Source organism: Talpa occidentalis, unplaced genomic scaffold, assembly GCF_014898055.3.
Source record: "Talpa occidentalis isolate TD23 unplaced genomic scaffold, MPIMG_talOcc4v2.1 talOcc4.8, whole genome shotgun sequence".
In the NCBI taxonomy this organism is placed as follows: Eukaryota; Metazoa; Chordata; class Mammalia; order Eulipotyphla; family Talpidae; genus Talpa; species Talpa occidentalis.
In genome coordinates, this window is record NW_023605194.1 from 43,075,014 (window position 1) to 43,088,399 (window position 13,386).

Consider the following 13,386-nt stretch of genomic DNA (forward strand, 5'->3'; position numbering starts at 1 on the left):
CCGGGGACTCCAACAGTGTGGTGTTGGAGGTCATGTCTCCTTGTAAGGGAGAGAAGAAAAGACTGGCCCTGGCCCAAGGGCTGGGGAGGAGGGATATGACCTCTCATCCCCTTGCCATTGCTGCTGCCTGCTGTCCCTGTGAGGGAAGGCAGAGGGCAGCCATGCCTGCCAGGATGGCAGCTGAGCAATGGGCCCAAGGCTCATTAACTTCGAGCCGTGCCCTTGGTTTCTGAGCCTGGGCCCAGAGTGCAGGCTGGCACGTCAAAACCCTTAATTAAATTAGGGAGACTTCCAAATGAGAGGGGGCGAGAGCCAAACTGCAGTCCCTGGGCATGCCGGCCACAGTACAGGGTAGTGCCATACCCCCATGCTGGGGACTTCGGATCTCCCTTATGTCCCATCCCGTGGGGGAAGGACATGGGAGCCCTACCCACACATTTGTCCTCACTTCCCTTCTTTTGGAACAAGCATAGGACCTTTGACTCACAGCTGAGTAAGAAGGCCAGGAATAGGAACTTGGGGGGCATGAGACAGGGTTTGTTCATCATTGAAGGAATCCAAGGTTGCCTTGAGAGTCAGGGGGTTCAAAGTCAAAGCTGTGTGACCTTAGGCAAGTCACTCTCCCACTCTAAATCTACATCAACAAACCTAATAGACATTCTGCAAAGACTCTTTCAGTTTCCTGACCCAATGACATATAACATAATGGGGCGAAACTCAAGCGCCATGGCACCAACCTGCCTCCCTCCAGTAGCTACCATCTCCCGTTCCTCCTATCCCAAGCTTTTACTGTAGCTGCCCAGCCCAGCACCCTGCAGGCAGGCCTCAGGGACACCCAGTTAGGAGCTCTTTACCCACTGCCTTCAAGGTCTTTGAATTGCTAACTGCCAGGCCATCAGCCACCAGGGAGACAGACTGCACATGATGAAAACCCTGGTGCCACAGGGACCCAGCAGCCAGCTTATTAACGAACCGTTTGTAATGCAATAATTTGTACTTCTCAATTACCAGCAATGGCTTGGTTTTACATGCATGCACTCATGCAAACACACTCAGAATACACAGACACCCAAAGGAGCTGAGGGCCAGAGAGACAGCAGGATGGGTGCAAGGCTAGGGAAAAGAAGTTCATTCCTGAAACTGCAGGCTCCCTTAGGCCTGGGGGACTTGATTCTGGCCAAAGCTGGAAGGCCTGGGATTAGCCTGCCAACCCACCCTTCACTAGTACCCCTGGACCCCCTGTCCGGCTATAGGAACAGAAGGAAAGAAGGCTAAACACCACCTCCTTCCAACTCCTGTCCTCCCATTGAATCCAGCTAGAATTATGGGAGTCACCCAAGACAGGCCCTCTCACGAGCAGAAGGTTCCCACCACCCCACTCTCCTGGGCCAGCAGCGAGGCCCTAGCCTCAGAGGTGCTGGTATGTTCACCAACCTGGTTGGACCAAGGTGTGGGCAGAAGGGCTGGAGCCCCCACTTTCCCCAGTCCCAGCCTACTAGCAGGTGGCCTGGGAAACACTAGGTCCCCACCCGACATCCCCAGAGCGAGACTCTCCAGGCTCCTACCTCAGGGATGCGGACACTGTAGGGCTGATTGTGAAACGTGGGCGCGTTGTCGTTCACGTCTCCAACCTGGATGTTCACCTTCCGTGTGATCACCTGCAAGACAGGGCAAGGAGTCAGCACTGCCACTGGCCTCCAGTCTCCACGCAAAGACCCCGAACCCTGCCTCCCAGGACAACAAGGGCTTCGAGGGACACTCACCCCCTGGTGGTCGCTGACTGAGAACTCGACTGTGAACTCCGACTTGGTCTGAAAGGAGGCGGGAGAGAGCACGGCAGTTAGACAGCTGAGCTGAGGCCCCGGGTTCTGAGCCCTGGAAGGGGATGCAGACCCTCCGGCCTTGCCCAAGGAGCTTGTCTGGGATCCAAAGGCATCCCTGAAAAATGAGTCTTGTCTTTTGGGGCTAGGGAAGCAGATTCAGAATATGGATCCTTCCCCTAAAAGAACAAGATTGGAGGTTAAGAATCTTGGATTCTAATCTGGGCTTTACCTCTAAATTGTTTTGTGATCTCGTGCAAAGCACTGGGCGCCTCTGTGGCCACTCCCTAAAGTGTAAGGAGCAGTCAGGGATGGGGGTTCTGTTCAAACTCTTACCATACTTTGCTAAGGGCTACTGTAGCATCAATTTCTGTGTCTCTGGGAAATATCCTTTGGGGGAACATTTGTTGGGAGCAGGTAGATTTGTAAACCCCAGGGAGCTACATTCTACAGACGATGGACCCAGAGCCAATGCCCCTCTTTCCTATACAACAAAGTCGTTCTCCCGAAGATGCCCCTGACCACCTCACTTCAGCCCCATGTCTAGATATCAGGCTGGCTCTGGGAGAGGGACACCATTCAAGCAGGAAGATGCTACTTTGGGATCAGAATGGGGCCTCTGAGGAAGGCCCTAAGACATGATGAGCCACTTTCCCAAGTGTCTGGTCCTGCCCCCCAGGGAAAGGACTGGGGCTGGGGTAGGGGCAGATGGTACCTCTCTGTCCAGTGGCTGCCGGAGCCACACCACTCCCGTGTCAGGCTCCACAGCAAAGAAGCGAGAGGCCTCCTCCCCAGACACGCCGAACACCAGGGGGTCGTTGTCCATGTCTCGGGCCAGTAACTGGGTCACAGAGGAACCTGGAATATGTTTGAGAGGGAGCAGAGGGCAAGAATGGGAGGTCAGGTCCATTTTTTAACACCTAACTCCCAGGGGGGAGCTGCCACCCCCAAAACTCCAGCAGGTCACTGCCTATGACAAGAGCCCTTTGCATCTTTGGGCTCTGAGCCAGGCTCCCTGTTTCCACCGTAGCCACTTGTCACACTCACAGCGTATACAGGCCTGTAACAGGGAACCATTATTCACCAAATTCTGGGGTGTAATAGACACCTGTAATTCTGCCTTTTTCTGATTTTAATTTGGAGACCCTCTTCTCCAAGTGGTTCAGATAAGGACAGAGCCCCAATCTTATGTTCTTATCTTCCAAAATGGGCATATAATTCAGCCCTACCCAATCAGAGCAATGACAAGAGCTAATTCTACCCAATTCTATACTCCTTGTCACAATGATTGGTTCATGGATGAGCATGTGACCCCCAACTAGCCAATCAAAGCCAACCCTTGGACCTCGGCAGGTACTTTTGGGAGAAAGATGGTTTCTTCTATTGGGGATGCTAAATTAGCACTGTTGGCAGCCATCTTTGCAACACACAGGAAGAGCCTGCCTGAGAATGAGGCCAACAAGGGGAGAAACAGAGCCAAATGGTGCATGGAGAGAGATTCCTGATGGTTTGAGGGTCTGCAGCCAGCTGTGCCTGATATTAGTTCCATCCTTTGGACTTCTCAGCTAAGTGAACGAATAAATCTTCCCTCCCACCCCAAGTCAGTTGAGTTGGATTTCTGTTTTTTGGTAAATGAAAGCACCCTTTCTAATTCAGAACACTTTGCAAAATCTGGCATTTTTTCAGCAATGACTAGATGTTGCCCCCATTGAGGGCAATGGAGCACACAGAGGTTAGGAAGATGTGGTTCAGCTCAAGGAACTGTAGTCTTGCACTGGATAACAAGGTCTGGTTTCTGTTACCAAGAAAGGGATAAGATATCACCCTTCACTAAGAAATAAATCCCTAGCCAGAGTTTACCCTGGGCATCAGGATACCAGGTCTATAGGTATAAGCTGTCCTGGCAGAAGGCATCTTCTCCTGGGGTTCACAGATCCCTGACCCCCTTAAGCCAGCCTTAAACCACTTGGGATTCTCTAGGAATGAGACAATGCCCTCACCTTCAGGAGGTCCTTAAACCCCCACAATCTGTGCAATAATGTAGTAAGTGTGCACTGTCATTTTTCTGTAGAGAAGGTCTACAGTCCATCTGATTCTCAAAGGTACCATGGCCTTGGGAAAAGTACTTCTTTCAAGGCCTCAATTTACCCTACAGAATGAGGCAGACACTCTTTCTTCCCTCAAATACTGACTCTCATATTTTCAGAATAGTTCTGATAAACATGGCTAGGAAGGATTCAAACTCTGGGGGTGTTATCTAGAAAAGAACACTAATGAGCTTTGCTGAATGAACTTTTAAAAAGGCATTTCTAATATGACAATGATAGCTAACATTTCTGAGCATAAACCACAGTCCAGACACTGGATTAAGGGATTTCCATATACTAATTCAATCCTTACTGTTATTCTCCCCACTCCACAGATAAGGCAGAAAAGAGTGATTAGTTTACAACAGCAACACAGTTAGCAAATGCGAGAGCTGGAATTCAAAGCCCAGACATTCTGGGCCCAGAGTCCACTTTGGTTTCTACAATCTTACATCTGAACACTTAATCTGAGCTCCAGATGCAGGACTCCCAGGGACAAGATCATATCAGACCCTAATGGAAGCCCAACACTTGGAAAAGGAAGATACTGAGCAATCACTCGGCTCTTGTGATATGCCAGGCACAGTGCTGGGCCCATCCAGTGGTTCTTTCATTAAATCCTCCAGCAATTCTCTTTGGTAGTCATTTTTCTGCCCATTCTACAGATTAAGAACTTGTGGCTCAGAGAGGGAAAGTAGCCTCTCCAGAGTCACACAGCTGAGAAGGACATGATAGCATCTATTCACAAGAGGAGGTGAAAAGTGGAAGAAGGAGAAGCGAAGTAATGGAACAACTTTTAGAGAGCCCACCCTCCCATTTAATGGATGGAGAAGCTGAAGGCATTCAGCAATTTTCCAAAAGTACAATAGTGAGCAGATAGAGTCAGGACTCAAACCAAGTAAGTTTCCAGTCTCCCAGACTTTCATTTGTTAGACTCTGTCTAGGTGGGAGAGAAGGTATGTGAAGTCACAGATAAACCAAGCGCATCTTCCCAAAGCATCCATGTTGTTCAGTAACAAGCAATTATTTTACACTCAAACACATGGAAGTATATTAACAACACAATGTAACATTCATTTTTTAAGACATAATCTAAAACTGTACAAAAATCTCAGCTTCCCCCTGACTTCTAGGGATATACATTTCCTTTCTCTCACCCTCAGGATCCTTTAGTAGCAATGGAACATAATGCTACTTCCTAAAGCCTTGGAGGAGACTCCACATGAGGAAATGGAGGCCCATTGGGGCACTGCTTGCTCCCAGTACAGCAGTGAGTCCATGGTCAGTCCCTGGTCTGAACACCCCACCTCCAACCTCCTTCACAGCCCAGACCAGATAGAGGGTAAAGGCCAGTGGGGTTCTGGGAAGGCTACACTGGCTCTCTAGCCAAGGTCACACGACTTGGTCCGATATCCCAGTGGCTCTCTCAGTCCCAATGTTCAGGCCCTCCCAAGAAGGGGGGCACTGGGCAGGACAGAGATGGGGCCATCAGCTGCTGTCACCCACCCTGTAATTTCCTGGACTTTTATCCATTTTCCCCTCAATTATGTGCTGCTCAAAATGGTCCTTTTTGGCTTCCTCACGGGCTCTTGCCTGCTCACGCCTTCTTTGTGTCTCAGGTAATTGCTAGTGACCTTTTCTAAGTGTACTAATTAAAGGTGCCGATTTAATATTATATTTAAGACAAGGCACCCCACAATTTTCCAGCTGGGTACATACTCCCCCGCCCAGCACTGTTCTGCCGCTCCACAGAAGCTGGGGCCTAGCTTTGGCTTCTCTGGGATGAAGGGCTCATTTCTGCACCAGGGAGGCTTCCAACAACTTCTGTGCACATCACTCATATAGGGTCAAGGCTAATCTGTAGGGGATAATTCCAGCTCAATGTCCTCAGTAGCAGCCACTCAGGAGAACCATCCCTGCCTGTATGACCTTGGGGTACAATTGCCACAACCTCAGTTTGTTTCCCACCCAAGAAAGACCATATGCTGCATCTCAGTACACCTGGAATATACTCAGGGAATACTTGGAGTTTTTTTTAATTGGAATAAAATACACATAAAATGAAATATATCATTTTAACCTTTTTAAAGTGTATGGTAGCATTAGGTACATTCACAATGTATTGCAACCATCACCACTATCTATTTCCAGAACATTCTTATCACTCCCAAAGGAAACTCATATACATTAAGCAGACATTCCACATTCCCTTCTCCCCTAGTCCCTGGCAACTGCTAGTCTGTATCTCTGAATTTGCCTAATTCCAGTATTTCATATAAATAAAACAATCATATGCCATGTGGTCTTTGAGTCTGGCTTCTTTCACTCAGTATAATGTTTTCAAAGTTCATCCATGTTGTTACATGCATCAGCTCTTAATTCCTTTTTATTGCTGAGTAACAGTCCCTTGCATGGATATACCAAATTTTTTTCATCTGCTCATCAGTTGATGGACATTTGGGTTGCTTCCACCTTTTGGCTACTGTGACTAGAGCTGCTATAAACATTTGTGGATAAGTTTTTGTTTGAACATCTGCTTTCAATTCTTTGCAAAAATACATCCTGAAATGGAATTGCTGAATCCTATGCTAATTCTATGTTTAACTTATAGATGAACCACCAAATTGTTTTCCACCATTTATGTTATTACCCATAATGGATGAAGCCTGGAGATCTTTTCAGTGGTATGAAGAATACTCAATAATTCCCAGGGCTGGGTGAACCCTGTATGGTAGAGAGGTGGGAATGGGTGGCCCTCCATACCAGATGCTGTTGGTCCCTACCTACTCTGTCTCACCACAGGCCACTGTGATATATACCAGCCTGACCTCCAACTGCCAGCCTCTGTGACCCTTTGCCTGAGGGATTCTCACCATTAGTGACTGTTCCAGCCAAACACAGGCCAGGCTAGAAATGCCAGGGAAAAAAGACCCCGGTAGCATTGCTCAAAGAATGACCCATGGAAGATGGTGGATAAAGAGTTGGTAAACCCAGCTCTCTGGTTATTGAGAGGGGTTAACAAGGAGTCCATGTTCTACACTGGCTCTTGGATTGCCCAAAAGGATTCATCTCCAAATGCCCGCAGCAGTAGTTTGGTTGACCATAAAGCCATCTTTATGGCTTCCTTCCCTTCCTTGTCTCACATGCTTACCTCCCCAATTGTGTTTCCTGGAATTCTCTCCAAGGAACTACACTTGGACTACTTCTGGGAGAACCTAAAAAAGATACCTCTTAAGATTATGGCATCAGAATCACCCAGGGAACTTTTTACAATACAGATTCCAAGACCCTTGGAATGTCTTGGCTGGCTGGGGTGGGATGAGGGGAGCCCAGAATGTGAACTTTTAAACTACAGCCCCTTGTCTCCCTGCAACAGACTCTGACACAGAGCCAAGTCTGGATGTCTGAGATTGCTTTATAGCAGGGTGATATTCAAATGTTTAACAATGGTCACAGCACAGGCATCAACCAATCAGAAAGGATGCTGGCCATAAACAACTGGACCGGTGAGTACTGCCTGTAAGTCAGCCTGGTTTATGGCTCACATTTAAATGCAGAGAAAAGCTCCTCCAGTCCCAGGATGATTTAAAGGCTCAGCCTTAGGACTCTTGGCTCAATCAGTGCTGCTGGAAGACTCTCTGCTCTTGATCTCCCTTACCCTCACGGGGAAGGGTAACCCAGCAAGGCCCTCCCACCCCACACTGTGCCAACCCAACCCAGACCTGGGCCAGGCTCAGCTTATAGGTGGAAAGTAGAACTTTAAAAGCTGTATCATTGCCCACCTATTTTCATAGGGCACTCTACACAACAGTCACAAGGCAAAAGGGACCCAAGTGTCTATCAATGAAAGAATAAATAAAATGTGGCATAAATAGTCACGAGCCACATAATGACATTTCAATCAACGCAGGGCCGCTATAAGATGGTGGTCTCCATCTATAATCTAGATGTGTAGTAGGCAACACCACCTAGGTTTGGTAAGTACTTCTATGATGTTTCCACAACCACAAAATTGTCTGCCGACACATTTGTCCAAATGTATCTATATCTCTGTTGTAAGATAATGCATGACAGTACATGCAATGGAATATTATTCAGTCTTAAAAAGGAAGGAAATTCCAGCACAAGCTACCACCAAGATGAACCTTAAAAACATGATGCTGAATGGAAAACGCCATTCAAAAAGATAAATAGTGTGTGATGGCACTTAGGTGAGGTATCCAGAGTAGTCGAATTCATAGACATAGAAGTAGAAAGGTGATTGCCAGGGGCAGGGGAGGGGCAAGGGGAGGCGGGAAGTTGTTTGACAACTATAAAGTTCAGTTTTGCAAGATGAAAAGACTTGTGGAGATTAGCCACACAACAATGTGAGCATGTTTAGCACTGAACCGTGCTCTTAAAAATGGCAAAGGTGGTACATATTATGTTATGTGTATTTCACTACAACTGAAAATTTAAAACCCCAAACAAATCAGATCACATCCAAGACCTAGTAACCTGGCCCAAAACAACTCCTCTCACCTCCTCTCACATGGGCTCCCCAGGCTTATCACCTTCTGGCCCTAGGGCCTTCTTTCTGTTCCTGAACAGTCTGTGGCTATCTTGGGGCCTTTGCCTAACTCAGAGCCTTTGCCTGTTAAGCTTTCTGCCAGGAATGTTCCACCTGAGGGAACTACATACTCACCTCTTAGGATAGGTGTTACACCTTCAGAGAGGCCTTTCCCAGTACTTGGTCACATGGACATAACAGAGGAATCTCTATAAAAAGGGGAGGTTCCAGGGCCTCCCTGGTGGTGCAAGGGGTTAAGCACCACACTATGAAGCAATCTGCAGCCTCTGCAGCATGAGTTCAATTCCTGGCCAGGGAGCAACCCACATAGTGCAGCAGACCTCTCCTGACTCACCCGCTGCTTCCCTCAGCAGTGTACTTCCATCGATTTGCCTGTTCTGTTCCCCACTGTCTCTGGTGAATCCTCTCACCCCTCACATCTCTGACCTGTACCTCAGCTCTTGTATGAATAAATCTTTAACAAATAAAAAAATTAAAAAAGGGGAGGTTCCAGGTTTCCAGCCCCACCTAGTGAGGGGAGAGCTGATTGGTGAGGTAAAGCTATGGAAAACTTGGAAGAGACAGGAGGGGAGATTCAAGGAATGAGAGACACGTGCAGAAGAAGGGCCCACTTGCTTCTCAGTTTTGGACTTGTACTTTCCAGGGACTTGGGGGATGTAGGAGAGACATGTGCATTGAGATGTGTCACCACATGTAGGTGAGAGACACACGGGGAGATGACAATGGCAGCTTTTATCTTGACTTGCACTTTAAATCTTGCACCTTTTATCCCAGACTAGCCTGGCCCTTTTGCCTCTTTCATATGATTCGCCTTGACTTGTGGCAAGCTTTTGGGCTTCAACAGCCCTGCTTCGGGCCAACCCTGTCTGGCTGGGCATCTGCTGGAAAACTTCGGGTGTTTCATTGGGAAGCTATATACTTTCTCTATGCACAATCATCCTCTTGCATTCTTATACACTAAGAATATGCTTTGTCTTTATGTAGCTGATTTCAGAATCCATTTAGAATACACAAGTTTGGGGTCCCCCGGGTGCCCCGCAGTCTGTCCGCTAACATGGATAGAGACTAAGTAAAGAGTGCCCCATCTCTCTGCTCTTCCACACCTTGAGTCACTGTCTTCACAGCCCTCCTCCTTCTGAAATGATTTTGTTTATTCACTTGACTTGCTGCCTGCCAGTCTTCACCAGTCCCAGAAGTGCAACAGGGGTGCAGCATCTTGGCCTGTCATGCCTCCTGCTGTATCCTAAACCTAACCCAGGACTGGCGAACCGGAGGCACTCAATAAAGTCATTGGGTAAATAAACAAATCCTGACAATTTCCTAGACCTGTTCAGAGAAAATAGCCCCCAAAGTCATGAAGATCTCTGAGCCGAGACGAGATGAGAGCGTACAGCAAGTTGATTCTTAATTATGTACACTAATGGATGGGAAAAGCATGGCTAATCAAAACCTACAAATGCCTAAACCAGTAGCACTTGGCTTCAGGTGCCGGCAGAATCACACGCTGGGCCCTGTCTAGGGTCATGAACCTCAGGAACTGGCATGCGCTCCTCCTGGAGCAATGTGGCCCACTGTGAGGCCACGTACTGAGGTACTGTATGCATCCTAGCACCCGGCACCCCTCCAGGACCTGTGTGCCTCCTCTGGGCACTGATTGCCCTACCCTAGCTCCCATCCCAGGGAACCCCATCCTGGGGTCTAGACACCCTGTTTGGGTGGGGATCCACTCCAGTAGGCTACAAATGCCTCTGGGAGGTGCTGGCCACACATCCCCCACAGTGGCCTTAGCCCCTCAGCAGTAGGCCACATCTGTCTTCCCGGCAAGGGGTGACAATCACAACTTCCTCTGCAGTCCTGCTGGGCCCATGCTGGTTGCTGAGATGACTGTTATTATTATTATTGTTGTTATTTGCGTTGGGTGGTGAGGGCTGGGGTTGGTGTGTCATGTGCTTCTGAAGAGCTGTGAGTCTTGCCTGCTAGATGAGGGGTTGGGTCAGAAACAGGCAGGGCAGTGTTAGACTGCAAGGCTTTTTCTTTTCTTTTTTTTTTTTTTTTTTTGGATGGAGAAAGGATGAAAGCTATGCTGTTCCAAAATACACAGAGGGTATACAGAATGAATAAATGGTAAGGAGAACACACCTGCTTCCTCCTTGCAATAGTGTCTTCTTTTTTTCTTTTTTTTTAAGATTTACTTATTTTTTTATACAAATACTGGGTACAGTCAGAAGCACGGGAAGGTGAGAGAATTCGCCAGAGCCAGAGCGGGGAGCAGAGCAGGCAGAAGGACCGAAGTACACTGCTGAGGGGAGCAGCGGGCGGCAGGAGAGGTCTGCGCGCCATGTGGGACCCTCGCCAGCGGCCGGGGATCGAACCAGCGCTGCAGAGGCTGCAGGCAGCTTCATAGTCCAGCATTCAGCCGCTGTGCCACCAGGAAGGCCCTGCAATAGTGTCTTCTTAAAGCATAACTTTAATACCTTTAATTGTGTCATGCGCCACCCAAACACTCCCTATAATTCCCAAAGAATGAAAAATGAGTTCTTTACTGAGATGGCCAATGCTCCTCTTAACCTGTCCTTAACCTCCCTGACCAGTCCTACTTTCACTGCTCAGCCCACCAGGCTGCTGTCATCCCTCAAGTACACACACAGCCTTACATGTCCCTACACCTTTGCAGCTGCTGTCCCTTCAGCCTGGAAAGCCTTCCTCCTCTCACTGCTTCCCAAGTCCCAGACATCCTTAAACACATCCCTTACACACCACCTTTATCAGGAACTTCTCTCTCCATGGTGCGCCCCATTCTATTCTTTGTGCCTCTGCACAGCAGAGACACACTTGGAAAATCTTCCCCACCCCTCCATGATTAACCATTGCCCTTCTCTTGGGTTGAGGAGCTAGCCAGTTCTGGCCCTTGCCCCTGCAGGCATTAGTAATCAATCACAGCTCCCTTTTCTGTTGAATCTATATTCAACTTCAGAGTCCTTCACAATACTAGGCTTCATGTAGCTACTACCAATCCATCATAAAAGGCTTATGAGAGCAAACCTTCTATAATCTGTGGCCTAAAATGATCTCATATCAACTGTACTGTCCCTTCTCATTCAGGGGTCAAGGATGTAAGGCCAAGGTCTGCTCCTACCAGACACATGGCAGTTAGGAGTGAGTGAATCAGAATCAGTCTATAGGTGAGTCAGAAACAGAGGACTACTTATGGTTGAAGTGAGAGCCAAGGGACAAAATCTCTTCTTATTTTGCAGAAAGGAGAACAGGAGTCCTAGCTGGGAGATAGCTGCCTGGGATGGGGCTGTGCATCCGGGAGTAGCTGCGCCCTGGAGTTACAGATGGCAGGTCCCCAACAGACCATGCTTTATGACAGGTCGTTCTGAGAATAACCACTCCTCTCTCCTATAGGGCCTACAGCGCAACCCTCAACCCTATTAGGAGGGAAACCCTCCTCCTCCCATCTGGAGGGGCCTAGCTGTTCTGGCCTTGGTTTCTGCCAGAGCCAGAGGCTCCTTACTTCCCCCTCATCCCTGGGATAAGCCCCCCAGCGCCTGGGCTGGCCTTGGAGCCTACAATCTCATTTGTCTCTCCTCTGGGATCAGACAGGCTGGTTAAGTGCCTTGATTCCTAGGGATAATCTCATTTGTCTTAGGTCCCCCTCTGTTCTCCTGCCTTCAATCAGGCTCATTTCTTCTAATCACCCCCCCACCTCAGGTTCTGAACTTGGTTTGACCTTAGGAAAGTCAATTTTTGTTGTTGTTGTTGTCCTAGGTGCCCCATGGGTGAAGCCAGGCTTTCTCTCTCTCTCCTGAAGGGCAGGTGGCTCCAAGTTGCATTGCACTGACCAATGTTTTCATTCTTATCAGAACACACTTGGTCTGGATAAAGAGAACTGTCTCTGTTCCAAGCCATCATCACACCCTCTCTCTCCTGCAGCAGAGTCTACTCAGAGTAGATGGCAGGAACTGTTGGGTAAAAGGAAACTATTTCTTAAGCAATACTGTTTGCCAGGCACTGTGCTCGGTGGTTTCCATTCATTTGTTCTGTCGTCTATTTCTCCAGACAGGGTCATTGTGAGAACCTTTACATCCCCACTACAAGGATAAGAAAACTGTGGCTCAGCGGGGTGAAATGACCCATCCAAAGTCATGCAGCTCGAAAGGGCAGAGCAAGGATTTGAACCCACGTTTGTCTGATTCAAAATTTATGTTCCCTCCACTCCCCTCATGGCTTTGATCACAAAGGCTTTTATCCAAGCCCCAATCCGAGCAGCAAACACTGCCTCTCCTCACCCCACAGACTGCCCCCACTTAAACCTACAGATCCCACCCATGTTTTAGGCTCCTCTGAGTCCCTGGGTTACCTGGGTGGCCTGAAGGTGAGCCCCCTTGAGGCAGGGACTATAGGGGTCCCCTCTATCATCCTATCTTTTCACAGCCCACTTTTCACCTGCCAACAAGATGGCCATTCCCTGCTGAGAGTCAGAGGAGGGCGACTGGCTCATTCAGGCATACAGGCGTCTGTGGCTGAGGGGACGAGCTAATTCACAAAGAGGGAGGAGACAGGCAGGAAACAGTGGGAGGATATGAACTTGGGCTGGCTTTGGTGGCAGGGAAGAGTGAGAGCTATTTGCTGCTGCTGCTGTTGTTGTTGTTTTAAATTAATAAAGCACAGGAGGAAAGATCAGGAATTAAACACCAATATTTGAGGGAGCTGGCCCTGCCCTGAGTCGCAGAAACCTAGAGCTGTTCTGCTTTTGGTACAACATAGTATGTAAAAGTCACCACTGCCAAGGGCTGGTAACAGACATGGATGTGCTCTATCTAACACCCTGAAACCTTGTAAGTTGCAGAGAGGTTAAGTTACTTGCCTAAAGCTGCTGACTCAGACACAGCTATTGCACATGGCA

General features: G+C 48.4%; 1 protein-coding gene across 6 annotated transcripts in view; it reads right to left on the reverse strand.

Moving 5' to 3' along the window:
- Window positions 1-13,386, reverse strand: part of CDH23 (cadherin related 23) — a 381,721-nt gene that overhangs the window by 273,179 nt on the left and 95,156 nt on the right. For all 6 annotated transcript variants that reach the window (XR_008550123.1, XM_054690753.1, XM_054690748.1 and 3 more), the window contains exons 4-6: window positions 2,536-2,678; window positions 1,764-1,811; window positions 1,566-1,658 (exon numbers count right to left, since the gene is read on the reverse strand). Coding sequence is in view for 5 of the 6 variants with exons in the window: in XM_054690753.1 (XP_054546728.1) it covers window positions 1,566-1,658; window positions 1,764-1,811; window positions 2,536-2,678 (284 nt within the window). In the remaining variant the exon portion in view is untranslated. The remainder of the gene's footprint in view (window positions 1-1,565; window positions 1,659-1,763; window positions 1,812-2,535; window positions 2,679-13,386) is intronic.